Here is a 17,182-nt window from a genome sequence, read left to right as displayed (position 1 = left end):
TGACCCAGCGCTTTGTACCCCCAGCTGCAGGGGGCGCTGCATGCTGGCTGACCCAGCGCTTTGTACCCCCAGCTGCAGGGGGCGCTGCATGCTGGCTGACCCAGCGCTTTGTACCCCCAGCTTATCTCACTTATCATCCCACGGGAATCAATAAGGTATCATTATTCTATTCACAGTATTTCAAAATGCTGAAACATCCACTGAAATATTCTGTGAATGGTAAACCTTTGTTATTCACATCTCTTGAGATTCCACAACACTAATTGCATCTTGGCCTCCAACATTCACACTTATAATAGCATATACTGCATAAAATGCTTTTATCAATTTAAATTGGTAACAAAAAAACTGTTGTGTTCATAAAATAATTCTTTAACTTCATGAGCTAAAGAAAATGGGTTTCATTGTGTTGACTGCCTTGTTTGTTAAACTCATCTCCACTGCCACATCCAAATAAATCTCTTTCTTCATATGCCTGTGTGATTACTCTTGGTAAAAGATGGATTAAAGAATGATTTTTTAGGCACACAATTGACACTTGAATTGTATATATGAGGGAGAATGGGCGAGAATTAAGAAAGAAATGCCATTAAATGTTGGATTCACTGTGTCAAGAACTGGAATGCAGCTGCATTATTCCAAGTACAGTTTCCTGTAAGTAATTATAAAGGTTCACCACCCAAAACACGCCTAGCCAAATGCAGCAGAGAACACACTTACGAAAAAGGTGAAAAGAGGCTGACACACACTATGCAGGTCTACAGTTAGTATAGAATATTATTTAGCACTATACAATGTAGAATATAATCATTATGATATTATTAAAAAGCATACCAAATACTCATGATGTAATCATTACAATGTAATCATTATAATGTGAACAACACAATGTAATAAATTCAGGATGTATTTGCACCTTGTGTTAGCCTCGGTGTTTCTGTTAGCTACTTTATGTTAGCCCTGAATGTATGAATATCTACCTTTACTAGTGTTATAGCTTATCTCTATGTTGAAAAACAAATATATTATCAACCCTCTAGCCAGACAATCTGCAACAAGCTGAAGCTGCCAAGGTTTGCTACTGAAGGAAGGGATTCGCCTGAGTTCACCAAAAGTTCACGGCTGGGTATTTAAAAAAAAACAACTAGAGATGGTCACGCCACAATTATGTTCAGCCGAGGGACCAAACAGTAAAAGAGATGATTGACAAACTTATCACCTAGGGGTGTGGATCAAGGGAGAAAACAACGATGGTGAATGGTTGAAGGAATGATGATGCTTAAGTGACGAGATATTGTTCAACAATAAAAACTTGTTTAAAAATTGGTATAAAACAGTATTGGACACACTTGCAAATGTCTGGCCTTGGTTGTAACCTCACTGTTGATATAAAGACTGAATTTGGATCTACACCAGCGGCTCCTGACTTCTGATTTGATGGGGAAGGAAAAACCACAACATTAGTCAGCAGACAGTCCAGTTAAGCAATGGTGCCAAAAGATCCATCAAAGAATGCAGAACTCAGTACAGCCTCGACGAGCGTGAGGTACGGCAGCCAGCACACGTACAGCGAGCAGCATCAGAAAAACAAGAAATTGTGGCTGTGACTAATGAATTAAAGTTTTGGACGATGGAGGGCTGGAAAAACACTACCGGATCTAACAGATGGTGGGTACTGTTATTACATGCCAGATTGAGGACAAGAAGAGATTCTGGTCACACAAAGTCTTGGGATGTAAAAATGTTGCAAATGTATAACAAAAATGATTACTTCATGCATTTATTAATTATATATATAATAATTTGTATTATATATATATATATATATATATATAATTAATAAATGCATGAAGTAATCGCATTATAAACAATCCGTAGTTTTAATAAAACATTAATTTCATGTGGTAATAAACTGAAACCCAAATTATAGTTCTGAAAGAGCTGATCTGAGTTACAAAGGTCATTGATAAGCAGCATCATTGGGTGCTTTTTAATTAGTAATACCTTTGCAATAACATAATTTGTGTTTAATATTCCCTTTGGGAGCCAATGGCTACAATTGCAATTAACAGCAAAATGGCAAGAATAGAACTGAATTAGTGAGTCAAAAAACTTATGACAAATTATGAGCAGATATGTGCGGATATGCTAAACATTGCTTGTCAGTGGACTTTTCGTATGAAACCAATAAATTTGCAACATTTTTAATAGAATTAAGCAAGCATCCCTTGATAAAAGTGGAGCATCACTTATACCACAGCATATCTGACCATCTCTGTCAATCAGGATTTCCCAGGGGACTAATGTCCTGGTTTAGCTCTATAAACATGACAATCAATTCAGCTTAATGAAATAGTCTGCCTAGACCCCAGATCTCAATCCATATAGGGATCTGTGGGATGAGATGGAAGGAGCGGTTTGAAATAGAAATGTGCTACTAACAAACACAACACAACTGTAGATATCAGCCAGCATCCCTGCAGATTGCTTTCAATTCAATTCAATTCAATTCAATTCAAGGAAATTCAATTCAGTTCAATTCAATTCACATTTTTATTGTCATTAACACAATGTGCAGGCAAATATGTAAATGAAAAGAGAGTTGCGGCTTCACTAGAACATGCAAACATGTGAGACATAGGGGGGCAGGGGAGGTGGAGGGAAGGGAAAATACATAAACGAAACACTTTGCACTAATTATGATCAATATGATGATTATTATTGAAAAGTACAAAAAAAAATCAGTTTTGCACCAAGCTTATTTGACTTGACCTTGCACTGTCTTCCTTACCTGTGTGTTTGCTAGCTGTGACTCTCTCATCGGAGTACACTTGGTTAGCTTATCTATCCATGTAGCTGAGTTCTTAAAGAAGAACATGAAAACTTGTTCTTATTATAATATACAATTCCATTAGAATTTGGTTTGGTTGAAATCATGGCACTAATGTGATCAAAATAGCACCCGTTTTTATATTATAGTTCTTCAAACCCTCCTTTAATAATGCAAAGAGTAGGGGCGTGTTTTGACCCCCACAACCCTGGAGGTGTGAGATATGCCTAACCACTGATTCACCCACAATCCAAAATGGTGCTTTTTTTGGGCATATACATGGGCAGAAAAAGCCCCAGCAGAAAGCCGATTGGTTGCTATATGAACTATGACCCCTCTCCTGCCTTCCCACCTTAAAAAATTCTAGAATCTCCCCTGCTTGTCCAACCATTAGGATTTTTTTCTTCTAAAGCATATGCGCCATCTAGTGGCTACAGCAGTTAAATGTCCTCTGAGGTGTATTAAACATACAGCAGCAGAACAGTGAGGGTAAGTTAGACAAAGACAAAAGCTTGTTAACTTGAAGCATTGGGTCTTAACTGCCCCCCCCCCCCCACCCCCAAGGATAATGCTGCATCCCAATCACATTATTCAAATGACCAAATACCAATTGCACTGAGAAAATGCACAGATATGGGTACATCTAACAGTTCAAACTCAGGTACAAAAAGACACTGTTTCCGTAGTTTGTGCTCAAATTCTTGTTAATCACTGTTTTACTTGCTTGGACTTCAAATTCCCTCCATCTTATGTCAATGTTTACAAAGTTTCCCAATCTGCACGACTAACAGGATTACTGCTCGGGTGTCCGTGTGTATTTTTAAGTAGCTGACAGACAACATAAAAAATACGCAGCTCTGCAACATTTGACTATTGCATATAGAAATATGCAGACGTAGACGACTTTTTTGAGGTACCGTGCTAACATTTGTGGTATATAAGGCTTGAAGTCTGAATAGTCCATCTAGTGTTACAAGCAGAGCTGAACCAAAAGCAGATTTCCGTGAAGAGCACTCAGCGTGCTTCTGCAACACAAACACGGCTGGCTGTGTAACCTCTGGGCCAATCATATGCAAACATCCCACTGCACTTTGCCACGAGCGGCCAAACGTCTGCAGTCATTGACGTCTTGTTGACAGCATTTTCACCGGAGTAGGATGGCGAGGATTCACTTACCACTCATCGTCTGTCTGCTGCCACTGGACATCTGGATCAGCTGTGATGGTGCGTATCGTGATCTTGTTGACCGTGGATGCGTGCAGCGTGAACGGCCGGTGACGGCCGACCCACCCTCTTTCTACGTCCTGACCTTTCAGAAGAATGAATACTGAAATCTTATCATTTCATACTGTTCTCATGACAAGTGAATGCAAATCATTGAAGACATGGAATATATCTATGGCACATAACAATATATTTACTGCCTTTAACTATGTACCAGTATTGCAGTAATGAAACCTTTATAGAACAGATCTTTATTTAAGGATTTGGAATGAAATATAAGTAATGATGTCATAAATCCTAAAAAAACATACGTGATGGACAACTCCAACCCTGAAGCCTTCAGCTAACATGATAACAGGCATGAAGGACGACTTATATTCCAAATAATTATGTATATAAATACATTTTTTATGTGAAAATCAGCAAACCCAGCAGGCATTAAGGTCCTGCCTTACATGCTACTTTTAACTAAAATATGTATTTTCTTCGTTTTATATAAAAACATAATATGTATTTACCTATTTCTAAAAAGTGGTGGCAGTCAAGTAAGAAGTACAAAAATTCCAGTTACTCATGCTGTTATAAATAGTGCATTAAAGCCACTGTTTAGAAGCTTGTCATCTTGTTTTGTAGATCCAGAATCCTGACATTTAACGTACCAGTTACTTCTGGGTGTATGTCTGTACTGTCATTAATGATTTGTTTTTCAGTCAGTGAATTAACTGTTCAGCTGATTCTTTTCTTAGTCTCAGACATTTTACCTCCTTTTACTCAAAGGTTAGTCCACATTTCCTGAGGTGTTTGTCTAATTCCTGTTATTTCTATCATCTCCAAATTTCTCCAAAGCGACTTCAAGTTTAGTGGAAATAATTGCAGTAAGGTATCGACAAAATGGACCAACATGTGCTGTAATTTAGGTGTAGATTCCCATGTGAGATGACTCTGTAAATCGTGTGTAAATGTTAATCTAGAGTACATTAAATTAGCCCTGGATTCTATCTCTCAGCCCAACCTCTTTCTCCTGTTTCTCCACCAGCCTCTGTGTTCCCAGTTGTTCCCAGGCACACAGCAGGGTCTTTCTTAAAGAGACAGAAGCGATACAATACACCATTCGAGGAAATCAAGCAAGGCAATCTGGAGCGCGAGTGCCATGAGGAGATGTGCAGCTTCGAGGAAGCCAGGGAGGTCTTCGAGGATGGAGAGAAGACAGTGGGTGGTGTAATGCAATGGTTGGGAGGATGTGCAATGTCTTAAAATATGAAATGTGTAGATCAATTACATTTGCATATCAAAAACAAAGGCAAACTGCCTGATTCAAGGCATTTCTCTCTTGTGTCTCTATGAAAAGGCTAATTTCACACATTCTAACCTTGATGCTGTAGTCCACTCTTTCCTAATTTGGTCCTTGGGGACCTCCAGACAGTTGACATTTTTGCTCCCTTCCAATGCACTGTAGGGAGCAAAAATGTGGACTGTCTGGCAAGGAGTTGGGAGAGAGTGAAACCGTGGACTGTCTGGGGGTCCCCGAGGACAAGGTTGGAAAACACTGTCCTGTCAAAGTGTGGACTTGATTCCTATTGAGAATCTGAGGAAGGATGTAAAATTTGCTGACAATTAAAGATTCTCCACATGTGACTAAAAGAACATTGATAAGAAATGACCTTGAATGGTGCTCCCACAAGGGAGTTTGCCCCAGACTATGTTTCTAGCTGAAATGCTAATGTGACATGCGATGGCCCATAGCCGCAAACTGCATGCATGTGTTTCCGTGCTTACAGATTCACTTCTATTTTAAAACAATCTTTGTGTTGTTATGCTAATACAGGGACTGTGGTGCCATGTGACCTTATGCTTGTCACGCCCACTTCCGCCTTCACTTCCCATTGACAGCTTCCCTATGGCACTGTAGTGTAAGGTAAAATGCTACCATGCATTAATCTTTTCAGTATTCCTTCTTTCTCAGAGGGAGTTTTGGATCAGTTATAGAGGTAAGATTTATTAAGATTCTTTTATTTTTTTAAAGGCAATACTTGTCAGGCAGCAAGTGCTGCTTCTATTAGAGGGCTAAATCCTGCTGAGTTTGGGTCAGGTTTTGTTTGTAAAAGGATGTTGCTTTGCAAGTTTTACATTTCTGATAGCAAAATCCATTTCTGCATTTCAGATGGGGACCAATGTCTGTCCTCTCCATGTCAGAATGGGGCAGAGTGCAAAGACGCTATAAGCTCTTACATATGTTGGTGTCCTGTTGGGTTCAGTGGGAAAAACTGCGAGATAGGTGAGGTCTCCTTTGGAAAACTGTGAAACTACTCTTAATGTTTGAACAGACTGTGGTGTTTAGGGCCCCTATTATGCTTTTCTGGTTTTACCCTTTCCTAAAGTGTGTTATATAGCTGTATGTGCATGTAAATGGTCTGCAAAGTCCTAAGGCTCAAAGTACAGACCAAAGGGAGTAACTCTCACCACAGAAATGCCTCGCTGGAACTCCAGCCCTTACTTCCGTGACATGGTGAGGTCACCCCGTAACACGATCCTTATTGGCTGCCTACCTGCAATGGCCTTTCTGCAGACTGCAAGACAGGGGTGGGACGTGCAGGGCAAGCTGACCAATCAGAGCAGACTGGGCTCATCGGGGGTGGGGCTTAAAGCTATAGAGAGACTGAATAGAGATGTGCTGTATGAGAAAAATTATGTGTTTTTGGAAATTGAAGCATATAAATCTATTCTAGTAGGATCCCCAAAATAAATCATAAACGGTGAAAATGAACATAATAGGGCCCCTTCAGACCCAGTTTGGATGTTGTATTACAGAGTCTATGAGGCAGTGCGATATGGACAACGGGGGCTGCGTGCATTTCTGCAAGCCTGATAAATTCCGAGGGGCGGTGTGTGAATGCGCAGCCGGGTATAAGTTAGCAGGGGACGGAAGGACCTGCGATCCTGAAGGTGACATTTGCTTTCATTAATTATATATCCTACACCTCTTTACCCATCCCACCACCGGCGAGGTATTTATAACTCACAGTCAGGCATGAAATACATGCCTTTGTATCAGTTCATCAGACACATCAAGCTTAGAGAAACTGGGAATTTCACGCACTTCAGGACTGAGAAGCACGCTTCCTGGTTTTGTGTTTGCATGTTATTTTCACATGCTTTCCTTCTTATTTTTCCAGGAGACTTTCCCTGTGGTAGACTTGCAGTTAATGTCATTTCAGCTTTATCTGGTCGGTCTGCACAGGCCGACCTTCCAGAGGAAAACCTTAATGACACTATTAATAATTCTCTACTCCTGCCTAAACAAAGCGGGCATGTTGACAGCACCACCAACCATTCCGCAACTAATAACGTTACCTGGAAACCAACTCTTAGCGAGCTGCCCTCCTGGGCCTTCTCCCCCACCTTGCCCACCATCCAGGAGGAGGTGGCCACAGACAAGCGCATCGTTGGGGGCAATGAGGTTACTCCTGGAGAGATCCCTTGGCAGGTGGGAGAATGCTCCCCACTTAACCGTATCGATTTGTAATTGCGTTTCGCATTTGTGGACAGAGTACACGGTCACTAATGGCGTGCCGTGTCACCCTGTCAGGTGGCACTGATTGACAATGACAAACGAGTGATTTTCTGTGGAGGATCCATCCTCAGTGAGCGCTGGGTCATCACAGCTGCCCACTGCCTGGAGAAGATCACCATAGACTCTTTCTTCGTCCGAGTGGGTAAGAAGCCATTGCTAGTGGAATGGCCATATCTGCTAGCTGCACTCATTGTTATCCACTACACCTCATCTGTTTCCTACTAATACTAAAAGTCATAATGCACGTAATTGTTCAAGGATGAGAAATCCCACTCTCAGTTGTGTGAACTTTGCATGTTCTCATTGGAAGAGCAGGTTTCAGCCAGGGACACAGGATTGATATCGCAGTCTAAAAAAACAAGTGAATTAGTATCTGTAAATTGCTTGTAGTATATAATTGTGTGCAATGGACACCTATTAAGGGCATCCCCCGCCTCAGGTCTGGTGTCTCCTGTGATTGGTTGCACCTGAATAAGAACATAAGAACATAAGAAATTTACAAACGAGAGGAGGCCATTCGGCCCATCAAGCTCGTTTGGGGAGAACTTAACTAATAGCTCAGAGTTGTTAATCTTATCTAGCTCTGATTTAAAGGAACCCATGGTTTTAGCTTCCGCTACACTAGCAGGAAGACTATTCCATACTCTAACTACACGCTGTGTAAAGAAGTGCTTCCTCAAATTTGTTTTAAAATGTTCTCCCGCTAATTTCCACTTATGGCCACGAGTTCTAGTATTTAGACTAATATTGAAATAGTCATTTGGCTGAACAGTGGTAACTGTATACTGGGTATGCAGATATGAAAGATGGATGGATTAGGGTGGTGTGTTGGCAAAGTGATTAGCACTGTTGCCTCACATGGTTTGAGTATCCGCCACACTTCCATGTGTGTGGATTTTGCAAGGCGTGTGTGTGCGAGTCTGTGTGTGTTTGTGTGTCTGTGTTTGTGTCTGTTTGTGTCTGTCTGTGTTTGTGTGTCTGTGTGTGTTTGTGTGTGTCTGTGTTTGTGTCTGTGTGTGTTTGTGTGTGTCTGTGTGTGTCTGTGTGTGTGTGTCTGTGTTTGTGTGTGTGTGTGTGTGTGTGTGTGTCTGTGTTTGTGTCTGCCCTGCAATAGCTTAGCGCTCCATCCTGTGTTATTTTCTGCCTGTGACAGGACAGGCTCTGGATCCCCGTGACCCTGAATAGATAGTTATAGAAGATGGATGAATAGATTTGTCATGCCACATTACAGTGGGAATAAGCTATTTAAATTTAATAATTTAATTAAAATTATTAAGCTAACACAGGTGATGGTCAACCACTGTATAAACAATACCTAGTCAGAGTATGTAGAGCTTACCAATAAGCACATATTGAACTCAAGCACATAACAACAGCACTGGGAATGATGCCTGGCTTTTGCCTGAACGTGGTACTGGATTGATCTCTAGGAGATAAATGTTCATGGTTTTCCATTAAATGAAAGCAAGATTAATTACCATTTGATGTCTCTTTGTGACCTGAATAATTCCCCATTACAACCAAAATGAAGAATATAGATAGTGTTTAGTTCTGTCAGCTCATGTTTATTATGTTATGGGCTATAGACATTGTAACAATGAAAGCCCAAATATCTTGCCAAGTATATCTTGCCATGATGCTCAGAGTGATGGTGAAAATTATAAAAAAAAAAATAAATAAATACAAAAAACAAGATAATGTTTATAACGTATAAAACATTCAGAGCAGCCCCCTAATATTGCGTTGCAACCATGTTTGCACTAAGAACATCTTCAGCTCCTTCGTGCCGAAAGCTTCCCCCGGGATGCTGGTTCCTGTGATTCCCGTCGTTGCACTGATTTTGGCTCAGAACAGCTTATCTCATCTCATCCCACAGATGTTCAATTGAATGGAGATCAGATGAGTGGGTAGGCTGAAATCATTCCTGGGTTGATCTTATCCTTGTGCTAAAGGCCGTCCTTCTGCTGATAAAATCCATTCGCAAGAAAGGATGTGCCTTACTGGGAACGGTGTTCCAACACTGTCACACGGCTGAAATTCTACATTTTTACTAATTTGTATGATGCTTTAATCCAAAGTAAAGAGAAAGGTTACAATTTATGCACATTGCCAGGTATTTGGGGCCAAGACCTTTGTCTTGATAGTGCCATTCAATACTTGTTGAGCTACAGGAGCAGCGTGTGCCTTGGAAACACATTCCACCACTACCAGGCTTTGCTGAAACATCTCACACGATCTCACATGCTCTTCTGCATACCTTTTCTCCAATTAGAGTGGATGGATGGATGTTCTTTAACCAGTCTCCTTTCACCTGAATTTATCTGATCAGTTTATTAAAAGAATGAGATGGGATCCCTAATGTGTTGATCACTGAGTGCATAAAAAATATGTACAGTATTACTATAAGGTTAGCACAAGGATATAGACAGGTGACCACTTGAGAATATTTCGGCAGTTTATCGAATGGTATTTGTAACAACGCACTATTACATAATAATACCCCATTGTGTAATAACTTGACAAAATGTAACAAATTTTCACTTCATTATGTAATAGCACCTGCATTTTGTGTAATAATCTGCCACATTTTGTAATAGCTTGAACGCAATATGTAATAAATTTCCCTGCATTTTGAAATAATCACATATGGTGATGGTTATTACAAAATGTGGGAGTTGCACTTTTTTATGATGAAAATTTAATAATACGATGCATTATGTAATGCATTCATCCATTTTCCAAAACCGCTTATAATGTTCAGGGTCGCGGAGGGTTATGAGCCGATCCCGGAGGCTACAGATCCAAGGCAGGGAACAACCCAGGATGGGGCGCCGACCCATCACAGGGCACACTCACACACCAATCACTCACACTCCATTCACTCACACACGCACACCTACGGGCAATTTGGTAACTCCAATTAGCATCAGCATGTCTTTGGACTGTGGGGGGGAAGCCGGAGCGCATTATGTAATAAACAACCAAAATGGATGTCTTCATTCACACTTTGTCAAGGTATTACATAATAGTGTTATTACATATTGCGTTGTTACAGTATTACAAGCTACCACCATTAGCGTTGCATATAGCACCATCTACGATTATCAGATGCTATTGCAGCTGCTCATGTGTTACTTCATTACCAGCATGCAGGGTGAAATGCAAGCTTCAAATGTTGAGATGATCTCGACAATCTCCACAGGGGAGCACAATGTGCACAGAAACGAAGGCACCGAGGACGACTACGAGATTTCCGAGTGGCAAGTGCACAACAGCTACAATGCTAGCAAGAGCAGGTTCAACCACGACATCGCCCTGCTGCGACTGAAGACGGCCATCGTCTTCTCAGATTTCATCCTCCCAATCTGCCTCGGGCCCAAGAAGTTCACCGAGGCGGTTCTGGAGAGCGGTATCCGCTCGCTGGTGAGTGGCTGGGGAAGGGTGCGCTTTGCGGGGGCCGAGTCCCCCGTGATGCAGAAGGTGGAGGTGCCATATGTTCAGCGAACCGTGTGCAAGGACAGCAGCAGCAGCCACATCAGCCGCTACATGTTCTGCGCGGGCTACCTACACGAGCACAAGGACGCCTGCCAGGGAGACAGCGGGGGGCCACACGCTAGCAAGTACCGGGACACCTGGTTCCTGACCGGCATCGTAAGCTGGGGGGAGGAATGTGCCAAAGACGGCAAGTTTGGCGTCTACACCCACGTGTCTTACTACTACCACTGGATCAGCTGCATCACTGGCATGAAGAGGAGCCAAAACAATCTGGACGACAAAGCTGCCAATCAACCTCCGTCATGCAATTTCATGAAGAGAAACCTTCAGTAAGAACGCACACACACGGAATGAAAGTTTGCGACGCCTGTTTAAAGTTTGTTTCGCTGTTCTCGGTTTTTAATCTTCATGATTATGGCTCATGATCGAAGAAAAATTCTGAAAGGTTTCATTTGGACGGCATGCTACAGTGGAAGCAGACTAACACAAAACTGTGCTCTTCCATACATGCCAAATGCTTGAGTAATTGGCAAAAATTAGCTAAGTACTGTATGAACCTATTAACCAGGGAGGCTGATTAACGGGCTGCGGAAGTTACCCACACGTAGAACTCCATTAAGGTGTTTAATATAATTAAATTGCATCACTATCGTATTGTTTGATAATCATTGGATCAGAATGTGCTTTATACTGTCTTATTTACAATCTAGATAATATATTTAACACATATACATTTTTCCGCTAAACAAATGTGTTTTTGCCAGTTGGCATAAAGTGGTTAAACCTCTCAGGGCACATTGTGAATCACTCATCTGTAATCCTGCTACTCCAGAGCTTAAAAATAGTAGTTTTGTGCCATGTACAGAGTTGGTACTTTTCATTTACAGCTTTTGAAAGTGCCAGTAAAATACATACTTTATGAAATTAACAGCCAGGAACGAGTCTGACGTGACACTGTCATACTCTAATAAAAAAAGGGAAAAATAAAACAGGAAAAAAAGATTATAAAACATTTGGCACCACATGTATTGACATACATTTTATGCAAATATCCCTCTATACATAGTTATGGCACATGACACGACCATAAACATTTCATGAGAGTATTTGAGTTCTGTAAAAGAGACATAATTCCGTAGGTCACATACAAAGCATATCTAACACTGAATCTGACAATTTCCTGTTTGGAGATGATTAACAGGCTCCCAATTTTATTTACATAAACAGCCTAAGATAGGTCCATCCTGCTTTGGAAGGGCCTGTTTTGGGGTTTTCTGTCTGTAAAGGGAGAAGCCTGTTATAGGAAGAGTTGTAAGTCATTATAAGAATCCCATGTGTTTAGCAGGCAGAGTGGTAACTATAGAGTAGCCAGGTGTGATGTAACGACTGTAATCCACATGTGCTTAAGACTAAAACTCGCTTGAAATGTAGAGTTAGTGAACCCGCTAGGTAGCGATCCGCTCTGTTTAAGACTGATCAGGATCAGGACGTTTGGAATGTTTCTGCCATCCCTGCATGTGTGATGAGTTCTATACACAGGCCTCCTTTGGCTACAGTATAAGGTAATAAAGGTGACGAATGTTTCCAGAACCTCCTTTGTTTGCTAGAGCAGGACTTTACCACTATTTTTCCCCAAGGGCCAAACTCCATCAGCAACAAATTTCCAAGGTCCACTGCATCTGAAAAAAAATATTGCCAAATTGGGGGTGGGGAGGGGGATCGATCCCGTGGTCTGGATGCAATCATATATCCATCTGTGAGGTGGTGACCACTAAGCTGGGCTTCCAACAAAATTAGGAAATAATCTGACAGGATCCTCTATCACCTTCAGTCTAGAAATTACACTGTCCAAAAAGTAGCCTTATTCACCATAATAGGTTGTTTGGGTTCAAAGGTCACCGTGAATTTAACAGGAGTCAAAAAGCCAAGGTGCACTTGGAAGTGAACTTGTGATTTCTTTCAGGGTGAGCTAAGTTTCCTGGTTTTCAAGTTCCCTGGGTCTAGGGGACAAACAAGAAATGACACTGTAAGTGACAATCCCAAGGCTGTGACATGTTCAGGACAATCACAAGTGAGCTGGGCCTCATACAAGAACCACTCGTATGAACAGATTTGTGCATCAGTTGCTCGTGTGAGTGATTTCGGACAACATGCCACATTCACCAATATTCTCCTATTTAGAATGTTTTCTTAGGTACAAACAAAATTTATGAGTGGTCTAGACCTGTCGTAGGAGTCCTGTGCAATTACTCGGTTGTTGTGCAAACCAAAGTTTCTCAATAACTGTATATTTCATTACTTTGAAGCAATTTCGACTTTGGAAATTCATATACACAGTTATTGTACTTATGTTGAAAATATCCTAAATTTATTCATGTAGCCTAACGATATTAATTGGCTATCAGTGCTATAGTATAACAGTACAATATCAATATGAGCATCAGAAACTGCAAAGCTAATTAAAGGTCAGTGGATTTCACTGATGACGCTGTTAAAATTTATAGACTTTCATTTATGGATCTAAAAAAACAGGACTTCAATCTCCAAAATTGAAAAAGTTCTTTTTTCCATCTTTAACGCCATTTTCGTACCCCATTTCCTGACATATGGGGCAGGACGCGGAACCATACATATTTTTGTTGAGGCGTTAATTGCACTAATTTACGCAAACCGTATTACGCACTGGTCAATTTCATCATGTTCGTGCAGAGAAATTTACGTGGTTCTCTGAAGTTAGGAACGTTTGCTGAATCCGACATGGTAACACTCATAAGCCCATCTTATAAAGCAAGAGGAATTTGAGATCAGACTACAAAAGTGTTCTTGCATGTAGCCCAATGTCATCGGTTAACACTGGGACTCACAGGTACATTGAGATCCTTCCTGTACCTCCTATCCTGCTGGGGCTCCCCCTGCTGCTTCCTCCCAGTATCACCTGCAGGTTGTCAGCTTGGACCCGGCCCTCCAGATTGCGACTCACATTTTTCACCTGCCTACAAGAGGAACTAAAGTGGGACTGAGGCTCACAGATCAATTACAGTTCTCGTTAATTCCAGCTAACCCTCCACAGGTTCCTGAAAGCACTCACCATACCCCTTCAGTCTCTTCCCGTAACAGATGGATGAGGTCACCGTTCTTGATGATGAGGTCATCAGGCCCATACTGCTGACAATCCTCCACAGCCCTGTACTTGCCTGGGACCTAAAAAAGAAGAAGCACAGGTTCAAGCATTATTTTATCGTTAATTATACTGGACAAATAATGGAATAACTGGGGCCCCAGTATCGAAAGTTGTGAACTGTTCTTAAAATATACATAATGATTTAATAAATACACCCTCTCCTTGTTTACAGAGTTCTGTTCCAACGACCGGGGTGATTTTCCTGAAGCCTTCTTAATGTTATGTCGTTCGTAAGTTCTATCTTCTAACATAGAACTTACGAACGATGTAGCTTTCGGAAGGCTTCGGAAAACTCACCCCAGGTTCTTAAGTGAAATATTCGCTTACTGAAAATCACTGTAGCCTGGGCATGACTGTGATTGTGCTTTATGTTGTGAAGGTCACTGGTTGATACCATCTCATTCAGATAAAGTCACACCAGCAATAGTCTCACACTGGCAAGAATATATGCAGTCTGTCAGGATGGTTTAGATTTATGAAATCCGAAGAGGATCTGTCTATTGTAATTTGTATGTTTTGCAACGATACTGTTCATACAATGGGTGGCAACACAATCAGTTATTTTAACCACGGGAAATGTTAGCACCCCAAATAACATGCAATTTTTAATTAAGTTTATTGTCATAATGCTACAATCAGTGTTTCACATACAGAACTGCCGATTAAGTGGTTACCATTACTACATACAATTGTAAACAGGCAAACAAACAAAAAGTGTGATCTATAACAGGGGTGACCAACATGGTGCCACGGGCACTAGGATGCCCCCAAGGACCACACGAGTCGCCCCCAAGGACCACACGAGTCGCCCCCAAGGACCACACGAGTCGCCCCCCAAGGACCACACGAGTCGCCCCCAAGGACCACACGAGTCGCCCCCCAAGGACCACACGAGTCGCCCCCAAGGACCACACGAGTCGCCCCCCAAGGACCACACGAGTCGCCCCCAAGGACCACACGAGTCGCCCCCCAAGGACCACACGAGTCGCCCGCGGACCTGTTCTAACAATAGCACAACTCACCAGTGAACAGCATCTAAAATGTAATTTTTATCCCATTGCTATTCTTCTTTAATCACATTTGGATTTATATAGATTTGAAAATGACAATATCTAAAAAAAAACAAAAAACATTTAAAACATGTTTATTATACTGAGCAAATTTGTTATTTAAGAAGAGTGCATCAAACTGGTAGCCCTTCGTATGGCTCAGTACCCATGAAGTAGCTCTCACTGTCAAAAAGTTTGGTGACCCCTGATCTATATCATGGATTATGAGTTTAACCAAAAATATTGCGGTATGACATTTTGGCCATATCACCCACCGCTAATTTGACATGGCCTGAGATGTCACTCACTAGCTGAGGTGCGTCCTCCTCCTCAGAGTCAGACATGTTGGAGAGATCGGTTGTCCCACTCCAGTCCTCAATCCCCTCACAGATATCGATCGACTGTGAGGCGCCAGGCCAGCCTGGGACACAGAGACAGATAGACTGTGGCCACACTGAGGAACCGGCCAACCCTACGTCCAAAGGAACCATTGAGCATGCTGGTTTTCATTGGAACCAACATTGCAACAAACTGGACTCTACGCAAAAAGCATGGGGAAAACAGACATGTTTACTTAATCAAAAATACGCAACACAGCAGAAAATATTGGGAGTTTAGAATGAATATGAATGTCCTGTTAAAGGAGAAATATCTTCATAGAACATAGAAAGTTTTTACCAAACATTATTTAAACTGTGCTAATACATTGACACTGTCATTCAGCTCAATGGTGAGCGAATATAATGCAGCTAACATTTATATGCATGTGTCATTTGGTTGAATATCATAAATGCCACATATAGCAATCTAGGAGGTCCAGGAATTTAGGAACAATCAGAGAGAAAATAAATTTTGTAAAAATGGTAAGACTTCAATTTAAGGTCTGCTGCTTAATTATTAATAAACTGTTACTATCCATCCATCAATCCATTCATTCATCCATTATCTGCCGCTTATCTGAGGTCGGATCGCGGGGGCAGCAGTCTAAGCAGGGATGCCCAGACCTCCTTCCCCCCAGCCACCTCCTCCAGCCCCGTCAGGGGAATACCAAGGCGTTCCCATGCCAGCTGAGAGATATAATCTCTGCTGCGTGTCCTGGGTCTGCCCTGGGGCCTCCTCCCGGTTGGACATGCCTGAAACACCTCCCCAGGGAGGTGTCCAGGAGGCATCCTAGACAGATTCCTGATCCATCTCAAATGGCTCCTTTAAATGCAGAGGAGCAGCGACTCTACCTTGAGCCTCTCCTGAATGTCAGAGCTCCTCACCCTATCTCTAAGGCTGAGCCCAGCCACCCTGCAGAGGAAACTCATTTCTGCCGCTTGTACCTGCCATCGTATTCTTTTGGTCACTGCCCAAAGCTTATGATCATAGGTGAGAGTAGGAACATAGACCAAATGGCAAATTGATAGCTTTGCCTTCCAGCTCAGCTCTCTCTAAAACTGCTACTAATCATTTGTATGTATTTAATTCCCAGTAGTTCAGTCCAGGTCATAATGAACCTGGAGGCTATCTAAGGAAAAACAGGACACGAGGCAGGAGACCCTGGACAGGATGCTAGTCTATCTGAAAACAAACATTATGGCACATTCAGGGACAACAGCTCATGTAGTCAGACTACTTTAAAAAGTAAGCTTTAAATTAACTGCACCTTCATAATGCATTCATAGAACCTTCATAAGCAGTACGTAAGATGTAAGTATGTTTCAAATTTTTTGGTTTCATAATAACAAAAGTCTGTTAACAAGCAATGTTTAACATATCTGCATATACAGTTGTGTTCAGAATAATAGCAGTGTCTGAAAAAGTGAATAAAGCTGAAAATCCTTATAATA

General features: G+C 41.6%; 2 protein-coding genes across 5 annotated transcripts in view; one reads left to right on the top strand and one right to left on the bottom strand.

The window, feature by feature from the left end:
- The first annotated feature begins 1,398 nt into the window (after positions 1-1,398).
- On the top strand, positions 1,399-11,453 carry f9b (coagulation factor IXb). Of its 2 annotated transcripts, XM_023842636.2 has the most exons (9): positions 1,399-1,668; positions 3,970-4,054; positions 5,091-5,263; positions 6,018-6,042; positions 6,216-6,329; positions 6,863-6,997; positions 7,228-7,538; positions 7,641-7,767; positions 10,828-11,453. In XM_023842636.2, exons 1-9 carry the CDS (start codon positions 1,666-1,668, stop codon positions 11,451-11,453), a joined length of 1,599 nt encoding a protein of 532 aa, XP_023698404.1. In that variant the 5' UTR covers positions 1,399-1,665. The 2 variants fall into 2 exon arrangements, with proteins under 2 accessions (XP_023698404.1, XP_023698406.1); XM_023842638.2 differs by lacking the exon at positions 1,399-1,668 and having other exon boundaries at positions 3,452-4,054.
- Positions 9,170-17,182, bottom strand: part of mcf2b (MCF.2 cell line derived transforming sequence b) — a 45,413-nt gene continuing 37,400 nt past the window's right edge. For 2 of the 3 annotated variants that reach the window (XM_072706843.1, XM_072706845.1), the window contains 4 exons: positions 15,659-15,771; positions 14,209-14,321; positions 13,985-14,113; positions 9,170-13,120 (listed from right to left, as the gene is read on the bottom strand). In XM_072706843.1, the coding sequence (XP_072562944.1) occupies positions 13,090-13,120; positions 13,985-14,113; positions 14,209-14,321; positions 15,659-15,771 (386 nt within the window). In that variant the 3' untranslated portion in view covers positions 9,170-13,089. The remainder of the gene's footprint in view (positions 13,121-13,984; positions 14,114-14,208; positions 14,322-15,658; positions 15,772-17,182) is intronic. The other variant, XM_072706844.1, reaches the window with a different exon arrangement.

The sequence above is a fragment of the Paramormyrops kingsleyae genome, chromosome 24 (assembly GCF_048594095.1).
Source record: "Paramormyrops kingsleyae isolate MSU_618 chromosome 24, PKINGS_0.4, whole genome shotgun sequence".
In the NCBI taxonomy this organism is placed as follows: Eukaryota; Metazoa; Chordata; class Actinopteri; order Osteoglossiformes; family Mormyridae; genus Paramormyrops; species Paramormyrops kingsleyae.
This window is presented reverse-complemented; position numbering and strand designations above follow the sequence as displayed.